The following is a 21551-nucleotide window of genomic DNA, read 5'->3' as shown; positions in this document are numbered from 1 at the left end:
AATATTTTACAAATTGCCAGTTGTATTCTCTATTTCTTGGGGTATGGCCAAAAATAAAAATATAACTACTAAACTGTTTTTTTTTCTTTCTCCACCAAATATCTTCTCAAAGCGTCATCACATCAACAATTTCCAATTGCACCTGCTTCTTGTCCTACCTAACCAATTTCGACGATGACACTAATATCCCTTCTTATTTCTTCATTCTCAATTTTTTTTCTCTTTTTAATAGATCTTTAAATAGGGTTTTTAAATTCCACAAAAGAATATTATTCTTTTCAATTCCCATCTACAACCCAACAAATGAACTTTTAAGTGTTTTTCTTCCAAGTTCCCACATATGAGATTGAGTGAAAATTTTGATTGAATGGGGTTAAACTTAGTTGTATTGGGGGGTAGGATAAAGATGAGATTGATGGGGAAGAGGGGCAAAAGATGAAGAAAGTTTGAGAACATAGATAGTTGTTGTTGGCCCTTTTTTTTTATAGCCACACCCAGGGGCGGACCCAGGATTTCAACTCTCTCCGGGCTAAAGGCCTAAAAGATGATAGCCATGTCATTGTGTAATCCTTCAAGCCCAAGTTCTAAGAGCATCTCTAGGTGGTGGTAGTATCACCTGCAGATTTGCCTCCGAAATTTGACAAAATTTTTCTCAAAATCTGACCAACTGTAGGTGGCCACAAATTTCACCCCGCGCGTCATTGGTACTATCGCGACAAACTCCCAATGTAAAAAAATTCCAAAAAAAAAAAAAAATTGACATTCCCAGTCGCGGGAATGTCGTGCTAAATTGAAAAAGTTAAAAAAAAAAAAACCCCACGCGACATTTGGAATGACGCGTGACATTACCATTGTAGCGCCGCATCCACATCCGAAATCGAAAATTTGTATCTAGGGATGCGGCTAGACAGGTGATACTACCATATTTGTTTCCATCTAGAGTTGGTTTTTCGCAAAATTCTGAGTTTTGGAAGTAAATTTGGAGGTAATACTACCACCTAGAGATGCTCTAAGTATGTGGGCAGACTTTTTTGCCTTGGGCAGTTGGGCTTTAGGTAGTTTATGTAGTATAGTATTTTTTGTTTTGTAGCAAAAGGACCCCGGGCTGAAGCCTGGTCCAGCCCTCTCTTAGGTCCGCCCCTGGCCACACCGCAAAATGGAAAAATGATAGAATTGGCAGTTTGTAAAACATGGGACAATTTATTTGGGTGTGACTAAGATTACCATAAAAAAAGACAATTTAGAAATATAAGCGTGTCTAAAACAATTTTATTTATTTATGTTAAAATTGGGGTATGGGAGTGTTTTTATGGGTGTGTCCAAGATCACCCTTCCGTTCTCAATGTTGGTTAGTTTTTAATAAAAATAAATAAAAACATACATGACAACTATTCTCATCCGAAATAGAAAATAACAATTTTATCAATTCATATTGATACATAACGGCTGATGTCTCACAATTTTTTTTAGCAATGCGTTGTGATGTTCTGATAGACGCTATTATCTATGTATGTACTAATGTACATGAGACCATTGATTTCGCGCTGAGAGTCAGAGACGCACCACAAAATTTAAATCCTAATTAATTAAGATGTTTATGGAAGTCTTTGTGCAAGTGTGATCTTGGACACACCCATAAAAACACTCCCGTACCCCAATTTTTAAAATAAACAAATAAAATTATTTTAGACACATTTATATTCCTAAATTACCTTTTTTTTTATTAGGCGTACCCAAGACAAAACAAGTCATTTACTTATTCTTCCTTCTTTCAAAAAATAATGTTCTTGAATTTTTCTCCAATAATTTACCGCACTCTCTAGCAACATTTCTCTCACCAACAATCATAAGCATGAATCAACTATACCAAAATAATGAGGATGAAGAAACAAAAAAAATCAAAATTGAATAAAAGAAAACAAAATCAAATTTTGACGAATGGGAGAACTCAGAAAATTATTATACTTTGGATTACTACAATGGACAAGTACAAATACCCACGTTTTTTGTCTGGCCTAAGTCTCAATCAACAACTAATGATTTTGAATTCTGAAATGCAAGATTACAAGGCCGTGTGTTGTTGTTGTTTTTTTTAAATACCCCAAATGAATTTGGGAGATATTATTGGATTGAGACGGTTATTGGGGTCTCACAAAAACAACTTTAGTTAGTTATGGGGGTATGAGAGTGGTTTTATGGGTGTGTGTCCAAGAATTCCCTTGTGCAATCAAAAAAATGGTATTATTTCGAAGTTGACACCTAGCAAAATACTAGACACGTTTAAAGTAAGCAAATGATTACCTTAAACCTAAAATGGAACTAAATATTAGAAATCTTGTCTTAATTTCATATTCTTCCTTTAACAAAAAAAAAACGGCTATATTTAGTCAAACAGCAAATAACAAAATAAAACAAGCGCGCTTTTTTTGCAAATTCAAAAAAAACACACCTCACCTCATTCAATCCACTTCCATTTATAAACCCTAACCTTGACACTAACAAATCCAAATTCTCATAACTAAAGACCACATGTTCTCAAACCTCAAAGTGTTTTGGTTTTGAGAAAATTTGTTGATCATTTCAGCTCTTTGAAACTTTCTTGATCAAAACTTGTCATTTCAAGGTATGTTTTTTTATATTTAGTTGTTGATTTTATGTCTTGCTTGTTCAATTCTGATTAGTTTTGTTTGTTTTGATTGGTAGGTGATGGGGGAAAAGAGGAGTGATGTGGAATCAGGAGAAAAATCTGAAATTTTTAAAAGAATCAAAACTGAAGATTTAGAATCTGAGTTATGTCCTAAAGGTACTCTAAAGTTCAATGTTTTATTCAGTGAAATGATTTGATCTTGTTATTGATTCATTTGATTGATAGTCTTGTTTGAAAATTTTGTTTTAGAGGTAATATTTGTTGAATGATTGATAAACCTAATCTTTTTATACTGATTTTGGTATGAGAAAATAATTTGTTCATAGTGGGATTTTGTAATTCTTTATACTTGAATGATAGTTGTGTTTTGATTGTAACTCCATGCTTATATATGTATGATTACTGAAGTTGGTATAGTTAGTTGGCCATTGCAAATTTATATGGTGGAGTAAGCCCTAATAGTGTTTCGTAATGGAGTTTATGATGAAATGAAGAAATTATATGAGAGAACAATGATTAAATTTGGAACAAAATGAATAGTAGGCATGCAGGGGGCGGGTTTGATACTTGAGGGTTTCAAGTTATTACCTAGTTTAATTCAATTAGTACCGATATTTCTACTAGCTATAATTACGTAAAATGCGCACATAATAAGTGCGTACTCGTACTTTTGTCAATAAAATTATGCATGTTGAGTTGAAGTTGTTTATAGCGTCGGGTAATGGAAGCATTTTTATAAGTAAATTCAATTTTCTTAACATTGTTAATGTGAATTCCAGTATTCCTATAAATGGGAAAAAGTAAGGTAGGGAAATTATTGATATCAACGTTGTACACAAGAGCCAAATTTCAAGGGATAGCATTGGCAAATGAAAGTGATAACCTTACAAAATCAAATTCTATTATCAGTGTTCATCAAGAAACAGTTACTTAGGGATGGCATTGATAGCATTCATATATCCCCTTGGTGGTTGATTTTCAAAGGGACTTGTCACGAATTCCCAACCACCACTCCTTAAGCATCCTTCTTTACAATATGAGATAAGTTTTCATGTAAGGGGGAAAGTTTACATCAAGACGTCCATAGAAGCCTCTAGTATCTTCCTAAATAAATTTGAAATTTCTACTTTTTTCAAACTTCTCATTTTAGTCCATATTATATGAAGTGTACTGAGGCTTTCTCATGGGGGTTTCGCTTACTTCAATATCAGTTTTACTGATCTAAAAGAATCTATCGCCACTGGCTCTCTTTGAAACCCTTGGACAAAGCTCTTCTGAGACAAGCATACTTCAAGCCATTCTATATTGCTTGTAGTTCCAAGTTAATTACAGAACAGTTTATTACTGGTGATCTATCACCTTGTCATAGGAGCCTTCCACAGCTTGCTAATCCCAGTCTAACTCAGTTCCACCGTGTCAAATTCTCTAACAGCCAACAAACTCTGCACAGGGATGGGTCCAGGAATCCGAGTTTGGGGGAGGGGGCAGTATATCTTTTGAGAAAAAAAGAAATTGTGGAGGAGGGGGGGTCAAATCCTTCAAGATTCAAGCATTCCTTATAGTAGTTTAAGTATTACTACTTCATATTTGGGGGGGCAACCCTTAGGGTGGGGGTGGGAGGCATCATTGACTATGCATGATTTTTCAAATAATTAGAGTGAACTTAATGTTACGCTACTTGCCACACGATGCGAATTTCCAGCTGAAGGGGAAAATTGTTTCATATATGATAAAAGTAAAACCTTCTATATGTACCATAGAAAGCTTTAGATAAACTCTATTCAATATTGCACATACAAAGAGGGATATTGCCAAGTATTACACAAGTGTCTGTTTGTGTCGGACTTGGACAAGTGTCCGACAACCTTTTGGAAGAGTTCCAACATAGCTAAATGCTTAACCTATACAAAAGGAAAAGGAAATTACGAGTCAAGATTCCCGAGTCATTTATTATTTGTCAAGTAAGCAAGTCAGCGAGATCTTGTCTGTGTCAATGACCAGTAATGAGCTAGCTCTTTTATCTGTGGACTTTACAGGAATAGAGGTGTTCGAATATTGGGAGAGGAGTTTTATTTCACCCCAGAGATCTAGTAGCGCACAACTCTGAATATTATTCTTTAATGGTAACTGTAAAATGTGGTATTAGAGCCATAAATGGTTGACTAGAGCCGAAGCAATATTAAAGCTCATAACTCTAGTTAATAAAATTTTAAATTGAGAAATCTAAGGAAATTATCATGAACAGGCTGTAATGACAAAGTGGTTCCTAGAGGTACTGCAATGCATACGATCTTCTTTAGGCAAAGTTTTGAAGCACCTTTGTGCTAGGAGCATGCTCACGGTGTTCTTGACAAAAACCTGTTACTTGTCAATATACAGAAATTGTGTGGTGTGCAATCCAAACATTAACTATTTAGATCTGCAGGAAGATGGATTAGGATGGGTGACCAGGTTGAACATTTCACTAACATCACCAGAAGGACCAAAGGATAACAATTAGCTTATCACCTGGATGATCATCCTTTGACTAGATACACTGGGCCACTGGGGCAACGTAATTATCGAGAAGATTGGAGTTCAGTAGTACCTGCAATCTCATATAGGATCTGCCTGTTTTGAATGCCCATGGATTTACTTCTAAACTCTTCAAAGTGTATTTAAGATGTATTGTACTGCATCGCATCATAGTCAGTGTGAACGCTTACCATAGAGAAAGTACGTGATGTCTATAGTAGGTGTAACGATAAGGGTAGAATTTGTCAGCCTCCATAGCTAGAATATCCAAAGTATGATAAATTTATAGTCATTAAATTTAGGATATGGAGGTGTCAGTGATGCTCACATACACAAATGACAGAAAAATATGTGCACTAATATTAATGGCAGCAAAATGTAATGATGATGCTGAATTGCTGATGGTAATGATCATTCTACTACAAGTGAGTTTTTATTTATGTATGTAGCTACTCAAAAAGCATGCGAGGAATAGATTGACATTGGAATTTGGGAGTCAAATCCAAATTCAACGGTTCAGATTAAAAGTCGACTCAAGTTGGATAGAATCATCCTAAAGTTATTTGTTCTTGAAACAAATTTGGTTGGAGTCACTCATCCAGAATCCTGAGAACAAAGAATCAACAGCTGTGCACTTGAACCATCTCAGCATGTAGAGCTTTAGGCTCTCGACTTCTCATTCAGTGAAGACAATTGTTGCTCTATCGTCTACATTGACGAATCAGTGCTATTGTAGTCTTACTCTATGTAACACTCTCGGTCATTTTGCCATCCTGTAACATTGTACAGTATTCCAAATCTAGGTCTAGGCGTTTAGCATCTAGTTGGTTACTTCCTCTTTATATATTTTCTTCATTGTTGTTTTTCTTTACGTTGTTTATGCAAGTTGTTCTACAATTCTAATTTATTGGTGCTGGAACTGAAATAGAATCTTCAATACGTGAAGCAGCTAAGGACCAACCTCATTCTGATAAAGATGGAGAGATTACAGAAATTTCAAAAGAGTCTTCCAACTTGATGTCAGACTCACAACAAGCAGAAACAACAGGGCTGAACAAAACTTCCCTCTTAAGGAATACCAGTTCTTCAGGTTTTCGTGATCTTGATACTGGTAAGTGTTTGAGTGCTACAGAGCTGAATGAAGAAACTGATGTTGCAAAACCAGTCTGCAATGTCACAACTGCACATGCATATGATGGTCTTAGTTCTGTAATCTCAAGTCACTCTGGTTTAGATTTTATTACAGAAGGTATTGGTAAGTCAGAATTTGAAGATCAAGCTCCATCTGATCTTTGTAATTTGAACGGTCACATGAAACTTAGAGAGGCTTCTGAATGTGGGAGCTCTACTTTCCCTTTGGAGAATAATGATACGTTCATATTGGGGAAAGTGGTAAAAGAAAGTGATCTTGCTTTGCCGTCAAGTCTACATAAACAGATACTGGTGCAACAAGTGTGGAAAAGTAGAAAGGATGTACTGAAAGAAAATATGGAGATTGCGAAGGTAGAGCAGGCCATCAGGTTCAGAAAGATAGCAGCTCCTAGTGGATTGCTTAATGGACTTAATCCTGGGATCATAAATCATGTGCGAAACAGTAAACAGGTACACTCTATAATTGAAGCGCTGGTGAAGTCTGAGAAGCGTGAAATTGATAGTCAGAGTGCGTTAATGGGTCAATCAAAAATAGGAATTAAGGAAGTGAGAGATGGAAAGAAATACTTAGAAGGTATGAATTATATGGAACTACTAAACTCTTTCTTTTATAAGAATGAATGTCGGAAGTACCTTAGGAAGACGTTTACATATGCCTTTAAGTAGATCTTATATAATTTGACTGCAGGGCAGAAGGGAGGATTTGGTGACTTAGATGCTGCCGCAGAGCGGACTTATGGTGACACATACGGTGCTTCACAATTCACTTCAGACCAGAAGGATGAAAAACTGATGACATATAACAAAGGGCCAGAAGACCCAACAGATATTTCTTTCCTTTCTGTACAAGGTCAGTTTAATTCTAAGATGTGCTTATATTTGCGTAGGTTCTATATCATTTCCTTATAGGTCAAAATAAATTATGAACTGTAGCATGGGTAAAACAAGTAAGTTTGTCTAATTTCAATGAAAAGAAAGAACAACGAAATGGTACTATCAGAATGGTGCTGGTTCCTCTCTGCTTGTATGTCAATGCACAGAAATATGTAAGGGATTTCTGTATTCTAGGTAGAAGCTTTGGCTTTTATGTTCGTCGATGTTGTCATAGTACTATATTTAAAAGTAATTAGCGGTGCTAATATCTTAATATTCTTTCTTTCCACTTCTGAAGATATGACAAATAAGGTGACAGTGATTTAGGCTAATTTGGATGTATAATCTTGAGCTCAATTTTCCTCTCTTTTCAGCTGCAAATGTTTCTTCACAATGGCTGGGACTACTGTGTCAGGATATCAACAACCGTCTTTCTGGTAATGAACTATTGATCTGTTTTTTTCTCCAAATATTGCTGGAGATCAATGATATAAATCTTTCCGTCCTTCAGTTTCATAATTTTCTCTTTTATTGCAGCATTAAGGCGCAGTAAGAAGAGAGTTCGCGCTGTCATTCAGAAGGAGTTGCCTTCTCTACTGTCAAAGAGTGTGGCACCTAAACAAGAGAATGGCATTCACTCTAGACAATCCTCTACTGCTCTATTTTCAGATAGTACAACTTCAGATTTGCATGGGAAAAGATGGGCTACCCTTTTCCATCAGATGGAGAATAAACTCCTTGAAGAGGAAAGACATCTGGTGAGTTTAGCTACATAATGTTGGTGATTAATTAAATTTATGTTTTGTTGCCATATTTTCCATGAGAGAATATAATGCCTTCTAATGGGAAAAGGATGAATCAATGTTGCCCCTCCCACGTCTGGGACAAGCCATTGGAACGTCTCAGAATAAAATTTTGAGGTCAAGATTTAATTGATCATATCATCATGATCTTATGATTATATTTTGCTGTCTTTTTCACTGTCTGTGTCAAACTAACCAAATTTTATAGGTTGGATAAATACCCTCTACATCAGTTTGTTACCTTTGAGTTTCCTCTTGGTCGATACCTGTTTGTCAATTTCACAAACGCAATCTGCGGACTAGTTTTTTCTTTTTGAAAAAATGGTGGTGTAACTGTTTCCTGAACTCTGATTCAGGTAAGTTCTTTGCAACAAATGAAAGAAATGCAAGTGCACTGCGAATGGGGTCTTCAATGTGCCAAGCAAAATGGTTTACAACTAGACAAATCAGGAAATGCTTCTGGGTACGTATACTTTCTTATACTTGTAGTTTTTATTTGAAACTTTTTTTACATTTTCAAGCTTTAGTAACTGATATTAGTTGTTATTGGCTTTCTAGTGGATAGGCCTGTTAGCTTTGAATTACATAAAATAAACTTGCCATAAACGTGCGCATAAAGCTTTGAATTACATTTCATGAACTCATTTAGTTGTACAATTTCATATATTGCATATGGAGAGGTTCACTATCTTTAATAAACCAAATAAACCATTATTTTTGGAAGTTTGGAAGGGGTTCCTCTCCAAATAAACCATATCTAAATTGAGCTTCTTGGACGCTCCTCACTCTGTCCTTCTAAGTTCATCTGCTTCTGGATCCTTACTGATTTTACTTAGTACATTCTTATGGTTATTCTAATGATCAAAATTTGTCAAAACTGTCAATTTCTCGTTTAGATTAGCCTTGAAGGTGATTAGGTTGTTTGATATTTCATCTTCTATAACTTGAACACGACTTTAATGACAGCATATCTTTCTGCCATAAAAATTGAATTTACAACAACATTTTTTTTATATAGAATGAATTACAGCATAATAGACTAACAGTATAATAAACCAATAGCTTGCCTTGTCCTCGATATATATTTTTGCAACGAATTCATATTTGGTAGGCAGAGAACAGTTCTGCTTCTCCATGGGATATTCAGCTTTTCATTGGATATTTGCAAATTGCATATGCAGATCAAAAGAAGCTGAGAACCGGGAGAAAGAATTAGCAATTAGGGCAGCAGCGGCTTCCATTTATTCAACATCTAACTTCATCATGCCTAGAGATGGTATATCTTGTTTCAGAGCTTAATATATCTGTCAGTTTGATCATGAGCTTCTCCAAGGACAGCCTTACTGATCCTAGTAACTGTTGTATGAGATACTGATCTTCATGTTCTGCTTTATTTGTTGTTGTTGTTGTTGTCGGCTTGTTGTCTTCCTTATTTTTTTTACCAATAATGCTAGTTTTTCCAGTACATGAACAGATGGTTGAGTATGAATAAAACCTCAAGTGTTGGGAAACTCTCTTGTATGATTTGACATAATCATTTCTTATTCAAAAATACATGCTGTAGTTTTGGTTATTTTCTTGGTCTCTGATACTGATAACCTGAGCTCCTGATCCTTTGTCAATTTGGAATACTGGTCAGAAAACCAAAATCAGTGACATTTCTAATCCTGGGTTAGCTCAAGTTCAGAACTGGGTAGTTCACTTCCTGTTCTACAGGATAATTAAATGAACGAATTCATGCATAAATAACAAGTAAAGTTTTATCTATCTACAATATATCATCTACATTTTCTATTACAAGAGATGGCATAGTTTTTCTCACTGATCATAGTAATATCAGAATCTAGTTTATCAGTTATTTGGAAGAAAGACGACAAAAACACAGCATAACTACTTGAGAAAACATTCCTGTTATTGCAAGATGAATGTGAAATTGTGTTTCTTAAAATCTTTTAGATAAGGTGGCTCACAATTACTTGAAAAACAAACATCGCCGATCATATTCCATGGTGCACTTAGCAAAAATCATGTACATCCATTCTTTGGATCCTAAGCCACAGAATCCGTTTTGTTGGGGAATAAAATGCAAATCAAATAAGTGGAATAAAGCGATTCGTAGAAAAAAATGTTTCAGGTATGAAAACATATTCGCATTGTGAACTTGTGAACAGAAGCTGTGTGGAATATTAGAGAATAGGCTTTAGGCCGTTTGTTAGGGGATAAACTGTTTATCACCTATTACGGTTCCTCATCTATACTAACTTTGGCTATTCACAATTTCACAGACTGAAGACGACTTCATCGGCAGCACATCTTTCTGCTATAACAAATGAATTGACAGCTATATGCACTAATCGTTGGTGAAATCCAGTATTCGGCTGGTGTGACCGTTGTATGTAGGAACTCTAATGGTGAATTTATGTTTGTGTATAGCAGAAACTGATAAACACTGGGGTGATAACAAACTTTTTAGCTCAGTGCACTGTTAGTCAGGAGGGCATACAGGTGGCAGTGATAAGCAAATGATGGACATTAGTATAGGTAGAGTCAGACTCGAGAGCAGCTGTAAATGCCTACAATAAATGGGAAATACAACTCAAAGTCTTACAACAATAGTGTTTTCATAAAATGTTTTTAACGAATAAAGAGAAGATGAGCTCTCAAACTTGATCAATACCGACAAAGACAAAGTCAACGAGTCGGCACAAAAGAAATACAAGAGTGATCATCTTCATCATAAAAAGCAAGAAAGTTCTGTAACTTCTACAATGTATACAAACCCTTGAGAATGGGGAGAGAATGTGAACACAGCCATTAACTTGCTTCCATTTGCAACATTACACATCTCCAACAAGAGGAGTTTCAAATTGGACAAAAAGAAAAGTCATAAGTCGTGACTTTCACAACAAAGCCTCAGCAGAAGACAGACTCAATAATGAACAACAGCAAGGACAGGTTAAACAGTACAAGGATACCAATTTGAACAAAAAAATAAAGTAGTACCTTAAAAAGAAAGGAAACGTAATGGAAAGAATGGGTAGTCAGTCTATGGACAATCTAACAAACAAGGCACAAGAATTGGGACGTAGGTCAGCACGTGAGTAGATAAGTTATCTCAGTCACGAAGCGTTGTTGCTTCCGCTGGCAGATATGGAGGGGCCTTCAGATTTCACAGAATGTGATTCTCTGTTGGTACTGATATCCAGCCCCTGGAAACGGCCAAGTTGGTCCTGCTGCAACATTTCTGAGAAAGCACGAGAATTGGCCCCTAGCTGGGAGTGATTCATCATGTTGGACTGAGAAGGATGGAACTGAGGGAACTGCATATTCTGGTGCCCTCCTGGTCCTGGTTGTTGTGGAAGTGAGAAGATGGATGATGAATTATACGGCATATAGTGCATTCCCATGTTGAATGCCTCGCTGTGACCCCCTGCTTCTCCTGTTGCAACCTTGAGCCTCTCAACTTCCTGTTTTAGTGCTTCATTCAAAGCTGCATGTTATCATCATTATGAAGACAGGTAGTCAGTTATGCAGTGCAGACCCCATATACCATTGTAAATATTGCAAGCTTTTTGAGCTGAGGCTGAGCTATGAAGGTGCAGATAAAATCAAACTGTCTATATTCATCTTATTATGAACGCTCCTTTTCTTTGCTAAGTTCTTATATCAAAGCTCCTGTTTCATTTTATTAAAACATCTTATTAACATGTAACTAGAAGTCTTCGCCACCAGGTAGTCAAAAGCATTTAGTTCTTATAGCTCATTTAATCTCTTAAGCACTACACTGAGATGAAACTCTAAAGGTTAGATTAATTAATACATGCCCCTCATGTCTTTTGCATAAACAGTGGCAATATGATTCCCTAACAGGACTACGAACATACTATTTGACTTAAATTAAAAGAACGCTGGCTCAAACAAACTATAATGCCAGGAAAATTCAGTAGTCCGTTCACGAAGTCGACAGCATTTTGTCCTGGGATTAGCCATCACTGTCATCTGAACAAATGGAAGATATGAATCAGTGTGTTGCTTCGTTATCCTTTTTCATAATTGGTCATCTTCGTTCCTGTCCTAACCTTTCCCTTCTCTCTACCCTAGTATCACTGGAACTTCTTTTGCGAAAAGTCCTTCTAAAAAATTTCTTTTCTTGGGCATTATCTTCCTTAAAAATCTCAGCAATTACATACTCCGGAACGCGAAGAAGATCACATGGACTTTCTTCCTATCATGTTATTCTTAGGAACTTTGTGTTACTTCCTAAACTCGTCTTCTTTGGCTTCTTGGGTTTAGTAGGAGTCAGTGCAAGCTCTCTTTATTGGTCCATCCTACTTGCTCTATCCACCCCCACCCAAAAACATAACCAAAAGACATCAAAGAAAATAACAGTGCCAAGCCCATATTTGCCAGTAATAATCGCTATAGTGTAATGGTCGGAATGGTTATAAGGTGAAGGTTTCTACAAGAAAAGCATTACTAACTTGCTAGACATTCACAAGCATGACATACTGGCATAAAATCAATGGGTGATCTTGATGACCAGATATATAAACATACATCAAATTAAATAAATTTGATATCTTAGCATACAAAAGGAGCAATCATCTCTCAGTTGAAAATTTGTCAGAGTTTGTGGAATTCTGAAAATTATTTCAGTTTTGAGTTAGACAAGATGCGCTATATCTTATACGTTGACACGGTTCCACGATATTTTCTGTATGATAATGTCAAATTTTGCAAAGTTTCTAGTCTCTCGGAGTTTTGTCAACTTTCGAGATTCCCTTATATGATCAAACTTACATGCATTTAGACGTAATTATAAGCAAAAGCTTAACAACGCATATATCTTTTGTTTACGACTCAGACAAATGAAATGCCATCATAATTAAGCCCATTGTCATTGAACTATTATGTGTATCCCATACAGAGAAAGAAACAACCCATACAAGGTTACACTAAGGATCATCCACAAGGAATTAAATAAAAAGATAATCTTTGACATTGTAGGCTCAGCAACATCACAAAAACTTCTTTAATAGTTTAATACAATCCATTACAACACGGATTTCTCAAGGCACAATCAACCCCCAACTGCAAGTACCAAATTACCTATACATAATGTATTAATCCTAACACGAACAATAGAACATAATGGCATGCTTCTAAGTTCTAACACAATTTCACGAAAAAATAGATACATGAATAAGAAGTTGTCAAAATATAATTATTAGATTATATATATATTTTAAATATAATAAAAAAATTGTGTGAATGGAGCCTACCATCGCGTAACTGAGCCTGCTGTTCCATAGCTTGTAACCGAAGCTTAAGCTCTGTATTTTCACTAGTAAGACCTGTTGTATCCCTCTACAAGAAAATCAACACAGTCAGGCAGTAGCTTTGACCCCTATAAATATGACATAAGAGGACTTAAGAAATGAAAGTAAGAGTCGACCAATTTGAATGGAGTGTTTTTTTCTCATAGTTTAACATTAAGGCAAAATATAAAAGTAAAAAACCTTGATGGATACATTAAGGAGATTTGGGGCGACACTCCTGGTTTAACATACGCTTGTTGTGAATGTGGGACCTTTTTCTATAAATTTGAGAATGCACAGAAACATCTAAGGAATGACCATCCGGTCTTAAAGGATAAATGCTTGTTTGGTGCCTTGGTGGCATATGATAGATTTTTATATACTATTATTTTTGTGTGCACCTAGGTGGGTTATGTTCATGAGTGTACATGCTTGTAAGGCTTATAGCCTAGTGTTGTTTAGTGGGGATTCTCCCTCTAATGATCATACTCTTAGGGAGGTATGTAACTCTTTGAAGTTTAATCAACGGGTGGGGGTCTGCCTTAGCCCGAAACTCAAAAAAAAAAAAAAAAACATTAAGAAGTTGAACCATTTAGCAAGAAATAGAGCAAAGACAAAAAAAAGAGAGGCAAAATCAAACTCAGTAGTCAACACTCAACAGGTTAGTGAGAATAGAAGCAGGTATCAATGAACTGGTAGAAAATAGAAGAAGTCAAAAAAAAAAATTGTGAAAGCACGTCCTCAAATTTTGGTATACCAAGGCCACAGTCAAGTACAATCTCACATCAAGTGAAGATTTCTAAAATGAGCTCTAAAGTCCAGCCGTATTCTATACATATATAGAGATATCAAAAAAAGAAGTCACAGGGTCATAAATAGTTTTCAATGAAGAAAGGAAAATCATACAAACCCAACATCTTTCATGGTAATATATGAGATAACCATTTCAGAAACATGCTATGATTATAAGCTCATAAATACTTTTTATTTTTGGACGAGTAAATTTTCTATATAATCTCAACAATACTGCATTAAAACAAACCTGGAATAGTGTAAGCTGCGCAGAAAGAGTAGTTGCTTCAGTTTGAAGGGTCTGAACTTTTCTCTCAAGTTCCAATATATAGCGAGCCTTACGCTCTTTTGAGCGAGCAGCAGACTGACGATTTGCCAAAATCCTACATATCATTACAAAAAATGAGACACATGGACACAAACTTAAGAAAGAAACTTCAATCGATAATATAAATATAAAAATGCTGTCTCCAGTTGATGTTTAAAAGTAAATGTTAGCTTACAAATTAAAATTCTAGACAGATATACACATGATGAGACTACTAGCATCTAGAAAATCATGCAACAACAACATATTCTTTTAATAATATCACATAGCAATGAAGCAAAATCCATGGAAGCCACTCAGATAAAAGTGTAGATAAAAAGTCATGAAAGATTTGCTCATTGTATCTCAAACAATTGTAACACATCCTCAAACACTAAATTACACTATGTCACAGAGAAATACCAGGAAACAGACATATCAGTTGCAACTTACTAAGTCTGCATATATAGATCTCCAATTACCACTAAAGAGTAAAGAATGAAGAGGAATAACAGGCCTATAAAAGTAAAGCCACACAATAAGATATAGATCTTTTGACCTGAGCATCGAAGTGGAAACAGTTTGGGAGGGGAAGAATAAAGAAGGAATACCATAAAATCCTCAGACAGACTGTGCGGTAAAATCATTTCATTTCATGTTTAAGTGTTTTAGTTCTCAAAACGTTGAATAGAAATGTCATTACATTGAGAACATCAATTGATTGTAGGTGCCATTAAGAAATGTAGACACAATAACAGGGTCCAGGTTTGCAATCAAAGAAAACTGAGAGGTATAGGATCTAAGCGGATTTCCCACTTATGTTAGTAAATTAGTTAAGATTTACAGCATTACAAAATTTAAAAGCAATTTGGTTTTACTTAAGTTTCTTATAAAAATAACAGTGCATTAATATGAAAGCTAACATGATTAATTAAAGATTGTGACTATCTGAAGGCCAAAATTAGACATCTTTATATGCCACAAGACTGGTTTTCAAAGACAGCACACATACCAAATGATCATCTCACAATGAGAAATGAATATCAAATCAGATGCCTTTTTTTTCTCTCTATGAGACTTGGTGTAGTAGTGTGGTGATTCACCACCCCTACAACCTGACTGATTCAATTGCTTAACATGATTGACCACATCCACTTATAAATGCCAAGAAAAACCACTATTGGTGATGTAGGCAATGTAATAAGCCTTCCCACTGCGGTTAGTTCTTACGATGGGATGGAGTGCCGGGAACCCACTAGTATCAGTAAGCGGCATTGATACTCATTAACTCACTCATTTTTTCATGCATATTACCATAAAATAGCAGACGGGTCCCAACATAGCTCAATCAATTCTTAGGCTTAGCGCATTAAGTAAATGTACACTTAAGCTCCTACATATACTCATGAGATAATCACCTAAACTCATAAACAGCAACGATACTCTTGCCTTTAACCATTTGCCTAACTGCATTCAATAGCATATAGGATCTTTTATACATTATTGGAAATGCATTCAATACTATACATCTATAAAGATTCTGCGTAAACTCTTGTAACTAAGAAATTTCAGAATGGGAAATTGTGGAATAAACCTTTTGGTTGGAACTATTGAAAAATTGACAATGTACTATTAACGCGAAACGGATAATCTTAATTCTCCTTATTCATACTTGAATTATTGAATATATCTAACATTTACCTTGACATTTCCATATAAGCTAGATTAACATTCAACTAAAAACGAGATAAAAAACAAAACTTTACCTCTTGGCACGCTTAGGATCTAAAGCCCAAAGCTCAGCAAGTTTATCAGGAGCCATAGCTTTCTTAGCATCCATAACATCACCAAGTAACAACAAATTCTCATCTCTCAACAAACTCTGTGAAGAAGAGCCATCAACAGAATTACTATGTCTATGCCTAGACCTCATTGGCCCACCATTCCCACCACTTCCATCAAAACCAGTAGTAGTAGTAGCATTACCATCAATCTCAGTAGCAGCAGTAGTAGTAGCAGTAGTAGATCCAAGTTTTTCAATATCCATATAACTAAACAAATCATCCTCAGATCCCATTTCTTCAAAACTAGTCGTAGTCGATACATCAAATGGATCTGTTGATATATCTAAATCATCTGGTAAACGAAAGTTTACCTCCGAATGTGCTCGTCTATGCCCTTTATACGACGTACTACTATTTCCATTTTCAGCATTACTGTTTTGTGGGTTTGTTTGGTCTTGCATTTTTTTTTTCTTGTTTGTTTCGACAGAGAAAAAGAGGAAGGATCTCGTTTTGTTTGTTATAATATTTTCTCTCTCTTCTTCTTCTTCTTCTTCTTTGTTGTTGTTGTTGTTGTTCAAGAAGAAGTGTAAAGAAGAGAGAACATTTTCACGTGATGTGTGTTTTGTTTTTTGAGGTTTAGTTAAATGTCCGAGCGCGTTTTGAGTTCCAGACTTAAGATCAGGTTTCAAACTCAACTAGTTTTCAAAGGTTGACCGTTGACCATAACCATATATACCAATATTATCTTTTGATTCTACTCCAATTTTAACAACACGTCATTTTTTTGGTGTATTAACTGTTTTTAAAATTTCTTATTTCTCCTTTTACTTTTTTTATTTGTAATGTCATTTTTTTCCACAAATAAATATCTAAAAAATATTAATGCGGTACTGTACATGTGTGTGTCAATCGAGACCACTCATCAGACAAGGGTCCGTGTGTATTGCTCCAAGATGTACTGCAATCAAATAATACAATTGTCTTATAAAAAATAATCATTTGTCTTTTTACAATTTAACAATTTGAATTACATCAAACTTAAACATGTTATTCAAAATTATCATAGATGCATTTTAAATTGTTAAAACTGTATTGAAATTAGTTGTAATCAACATACATTTTTTTCTTTTTTGAAGTTGATGTTTTCCACGTTGTTTTGATCTCTCCAGAAATTCATCTCACTTTTAATTAGAATTTTGTAGATTTCGGATGAATTTTAGTTATTTTGATTAACCCACTATTCTTTTGGTAACTAATTTAGTACTTAGTTTTTTTTTATTGGTAGTTGGCTTCTTTAGTTGGGACTAATAAAAGATGTCAAAATTGTAAAAGTCAGTCTGAAATTTGAGACACAAAAAAAAAAGTTTGCTATTTTCTCTAAACTTAAAAAATTTGTGTTCTGTGTATCTATATCCATTTTCCTGTAAAATATATAATATTCCAAGTTGGACGGATAAACCCAAGACTTGAAACGTGGCAAAAGGTTAACCCCTGCTGACACATTTGAGTTACAACCTCAAAATAACTGAAACTAACCATTCCTAACTGAAAACAAACATGGCTGCTGCTTCGTCTCTGTTTCTCCCTACTTCAACACACTTATTACAACAACAAAACCCAATGTCCACATTATTCCCTTTATCTCCTACAAAGCTCACCACTCAATGGCCAGTAAAGCTACCTTCTTCCACAACAAAGTCATGGAGCTGCAATGCATTTCTTCAGGAAGACCTTCTGAATAATACTCTTCATATAGATGAAACTTTAGCTTCATTCCCATTTCTGCAAAATGGGTATTCACAGTTTTTGAGTTTGACTGAAGAAGTCCCAGAGGTGGAAAGGTGGTGGGTTTTTGCTTTAGCTGGTTTCGGTTGGGCTTACTTGACAGCTAGACCTGGTGTACTTCTAGGTGCTATTGATGCTTATGTTTTAGCTCCTTTGCAAATTGTGTTTGATAATTTGTTGGGCAGGAGAAGTTTGAAAATGACTGATTTTGTGATTGGGGATAAATTGGGGGAAGGGTCATTTGGAGTTGTTTATTCGGGTGTGATTGTTCCGAAGAATGTGAGTGTCGAAGATCGAGTACAGAAGAGGGGAAGGGCATTGGAGATTGATGGGAGGTTCAAGGAAAAGGTCATTCTCAAGAAGGTAAATTATAACAATAGTCACTAGATGATATATATGGCTTCCTTTTTAAATTTGTGAACATTTCTGATGTGTGTTAAGTTTGTGTGTGTTAACCAAGTTTATAGGTTCAAAGCCGATAATATGTTATTGCCAGACCTTCTTAATGATGACTGTTTATTGGATATACAAAAGGGAATCACCCGAGCTACACTTATGTTCTGTGTGGGCAATAGAGTAGAAATGTGATTCCTATTAGTCTATTAGGTATTATGTAGTCCACTCAACACGTTTTTTAAAATTATTATGATATGGTTGAGTAACCATTTAGTTAATTGTTTAAATCAGATCTTTGGTACTAACCTTAACTCATATCGCTGTCGAGTTTTCTTTTACTCGTATTGGACATGGTTTTCTCTGATGCATGCTTATTGCATATACCAAAATACATGTCCACAGTATATGTGATAGAGTATCTTTGGTAAGTAGATCAAGTGATCTTGCAAGATCACATATGAACCAAAGAATGTATGTATTACAATTTCTTCTGTTGGATACTTGGCTCAATATGCTTTACCGTTTGTATAGTTAGTTGTTGAATTTCCATTTGATGGATCATGGAAGATTTCAGGTTAAGGTTGGAATTTTGGGGGCAGAGGAATGTGGCAATTATGAAGAGTGGTTTAACTACAGACTGTCGAGAGCAGCGCCTGAAACATGTGCCGAGTTCCTAGGGAGTTTTGTGGCAGATAAAACAAGCTCCCAATTCACCAAGGGAGGAAAATGGCTTGTATGGAAATTTGAGGTATTCTCTCAAACACAAATGTGCAGACACCCAACTGTACATCTTTTTATTCTAATTTTAAAGGCAACATATCAGAAATAGGTGGTGTGTGTGTGGGGGTGGGGACCGAAAATCTCAAATACGTACATCTCACTTTAATACAAGGAGTTCAATTCTCATTCTTCAACTGTGAGTATGTATGTATATCTCGCCAATCTAAAAGCTTGGCCTGACAAGAAGACGTTCCTAATGGTCCGTTTGTCAGTTTGTGGTGTCCGATTATAAGGAAATGTATGCAAATTGTCTACTCTTATCAATAGAAACTGAATTAGTATGGAAACCTATATATTGCAAGCTTTATATATTTATTGTATACAGAGATCTACTGGTATTGATGCTGCAAAAGCCTACAGTATTGCCAACAATATTGACTATAGGCTTTTCAATATTTCTAACAATAACCAGTTGCCTATTGACAAGCCTATATACACACAAAATACTCAAAAACAGAAACAAGTATAGGGTACTTATGTCCTGTATATGAGAAAGAGAGGGTGGGCACCTCCCCTCCTGTCAGCTAGGATCTGTACAAGGCTTATCTGCTATTTTGTTGTGAAGTATGGAGGTGCTTTTGTGTATCTACATTTTATTAACTGTTGTGTGAACAACTAACATGGAAAAGCCATGTACCAGGGAGACCGAGATCTGGGCAATTACATGAATGGTTTAACTTCCCACTGAACTTAGAGACCATTATGTTTGGACGTGTTTTACGTGGAGCAGAATCAATTGAGAGAAATGCATTGATCATAAAACAAATTATGCGCCAAATCATAACTTCTCTCAAGAAGATTCATGACACTGGGATAGTTCATCGTGATGTTAAACCAGCCAACCTGGTTGTGACAAGGAAGGGACAGATAAAGCTTATAGACTTTGGGGCAGCTACTGACCTCAGGATTGGAAAGAATTACATACCCAACCGTACACTTCTTGACCCGGATTATTGTCCTCCTGAACTATACGTTCTTCCAGAAGAAACACCAACACCTCCTCCAGAGCCCATAGCAGCTTTGTTTTCTCCTATACTTTGGCAGGTAAACTTCCACCGTTCTCTTGTGTGGATTATTTCGCTTGTTGTGTTCTTTTAAATGCTAAAGCAGTGTCTTTCATTAACCCAGCTTAACAGTCCCGATCTCTTTGATATGTACTCTGTGGGAATCACACTCATGCAAATGGCTGTTCCCTCCTTAAGGTCATCAGCGGGTTTGAAGAGTTTTAATTCAGAAATAAAGAACGTTGGATATGACTTGAAGAAATGGAGAGAAATCACCAGATCGAGGCCTGACTTACAAATTCTTGATCTTGATTCTGGTAGAGGCTGGAACTTGGCAACCAAGCTTATTTCCGAAAGAGGATTCCTTAGAAGAGGGAGGTTGTCAGCTGCTGCGGCTCTGCGGCATCCATACTTCCTGTTGGGTGGTGATCAGGCAGCTGCAGTTATCTCAAAACTAAGTCTAAGCAAGTAATGAGTATCCTGATGATGTAAGTACTAGATTTTTCCCGGCTTTTTCTTTTTGTTTTTGTAGTTCTCTTAGTGGTTTATCAGTGTATGTCATAAAACATATCTTTTTTTCCATCAGAGTTGAATGTTTTAACAAATTCAATTAGAACTTACAGATGTATGCTCGTTCAGAGGTCTCCAATAAACGATATTGACTGGTAAGGGCAGCCGGACCTTGGAGCCTGGGACGATTATACTCTAGATTCTCCAAGACTGGCACACAAACAACTGAGTTCAGTCACTTTCAGTTATTTAATTTCTTCCAATTTCCTCTGAGGTCCATCACATACTACCAAAGACCCGATTCAGAATATAGTTGTTTGAATCACGAGAACCAACATCTGAACTACCAATCAGCATCATCATATATACTGGGGTTTCAACGAAATTCAGGACATCTTCAGTCTTACGGACATCTCAGATTCTCAGATCAGAAGGGGGAGTCCACAGCTGTTTTCTTTCTTTCATGCTATTTATAGATTTGTTATTGCCATTGTCCAAAAGCCTTATTGCCATTGTGAATCAGATAGTCTCTTTTACATTGTCTCCCTGCATGCTTGTAGTAAGTTTAGTTTTTAACTTGTAAATTTTGTTGGTAGGTTGTCTACTTTTGCCACAAACAAACACAAAATCTAACATTCTTATCGATAAGGAACACTACTGTGAAGTGTGAACCAATAGCCAGGAACTGTAGCAAAGAACGCTACTAAGAACAGACTTTTATATTCTGTAAACCTCTTCCATTGCAGTGTGGTTAGGGACCTCTGTACGTAGTAGTCCTAGTGCTGGATAGACATCCATCTGAATGAGATTGAGGCAATAAAAAGCGATATCCATTAAAAACCAAGTGGTTCTAGTACCAAGAAGGAGAATTCTGTGTCTTCTGAAA

General features: G+C 35.9%; 3 protein-coding genes across 4 annotated transcripts; 2 read left to right on the top strand and 1 right to left on the bottom strand.

Annotated features, from left to right (window-relative positions):
• The first annotated feature begins 2339 nt into the window (after nucleotides 1-2339).
• LOC147483669 (uncharacterized) lies at nucleotides 2340-9562 on the top strand. Of its 2 annotated transcripts, none has more exons than XM_086577742.1 (8): nucleotides 2340-2623; nucleotides 2704-2803; nucleotides 6111-6887; nucleotides 7002-7163; nucleotides 7561-7623; nucleotides 7724-7944; nucleotides 8346-8452; nucleotides 9171-9562. In XM_086577742.1, exons 2-8 carry the CDS (start codon nucleotides 2707-2709, stop codon nucleotides 9286-9288), a joined length of 1545 nt encoding a protein of 514 aa, XP_086433868.1. In that variant the 5' UTR covers nucleotides 2340-2623; nucleotides 2704-2706; the 3' UTR covers nucleotides 9289-9562. The 2 variants fall into 2 exon arrangements, with proteins under 2 accessions (XP_086433868.1, XP_086433867.1); XM_086577741.1 differs by having other exon boundaries at nucleotides 6090-6887.
• Nucleotides 9563-10699: 1137 nt separating this feature from the next.
• LOC147483668 (transcription factor RF2b-like) lies at nucleotides 10700-16838 on the bottom strand. The gene is made up of 4 exons (XM_086578164.1): nucleotides 16173-16838; nucleotides 14350-14482; nucleotides 13272-13356; nucleotides 10700-11479 (listed from the first exon to the last, which is right to left on the bottom strand). The coding sequence occupies exons 1-4, from the start codon at nucleotides 16649-16651 to the stop codon at nucleotides 11109-11111; spliced, it is 1068 nt and encodes a 355-aa protein (XP_086434290.1). The 5' UTR covers nucleotides 16652-16838; the 3' UTR covers nucleotides 10700-11108.
• Nucleotides 16839-17699: 861 nt separating this feature from the next.
• LOC147483667 (serine/threonine-protein kinase STN8, chloroplastic-like) lies at nucleotides 17700-20866 on the top strand. Its single transcript, XM_086580680.1, is given in 6 exon segments — nucleotides 17700-18338; nucleotides 18946-19119; nucleotides 19792-19822; nucleotides 19825-20195; nucleotides 20280-20643; nucleotides 20795-20866. Coding segments are annotated over 5 exon segments (1515 nt in total). The 5' UTR covers nucleotides 17700-17747; the 3' UTR covers nucleotides 20628-20643; nucleotides 20795-20866.
• Nucleotides 20867-21551: the final 685 nt, after the last annotated feature.

Source organism: Coptis chinensis, chromosome 8 (assembly GCF_015680905.1).
Source record: "Coptis chinensis isolate HL-2020 chromosome 8, ASM1568090v1, whole genome shotgun sequence".
NCBI lineage: Eukaryota > Viridiplantae > Streptophyta > Magnoliopsida > Ranunculales > Ranunculaceae > Coptis > Coptis chinensis.
Note: the sequence above shows the minus strand (reverse complement) of the source record. Positions and strands in the feature narration are given on the sequence as shown.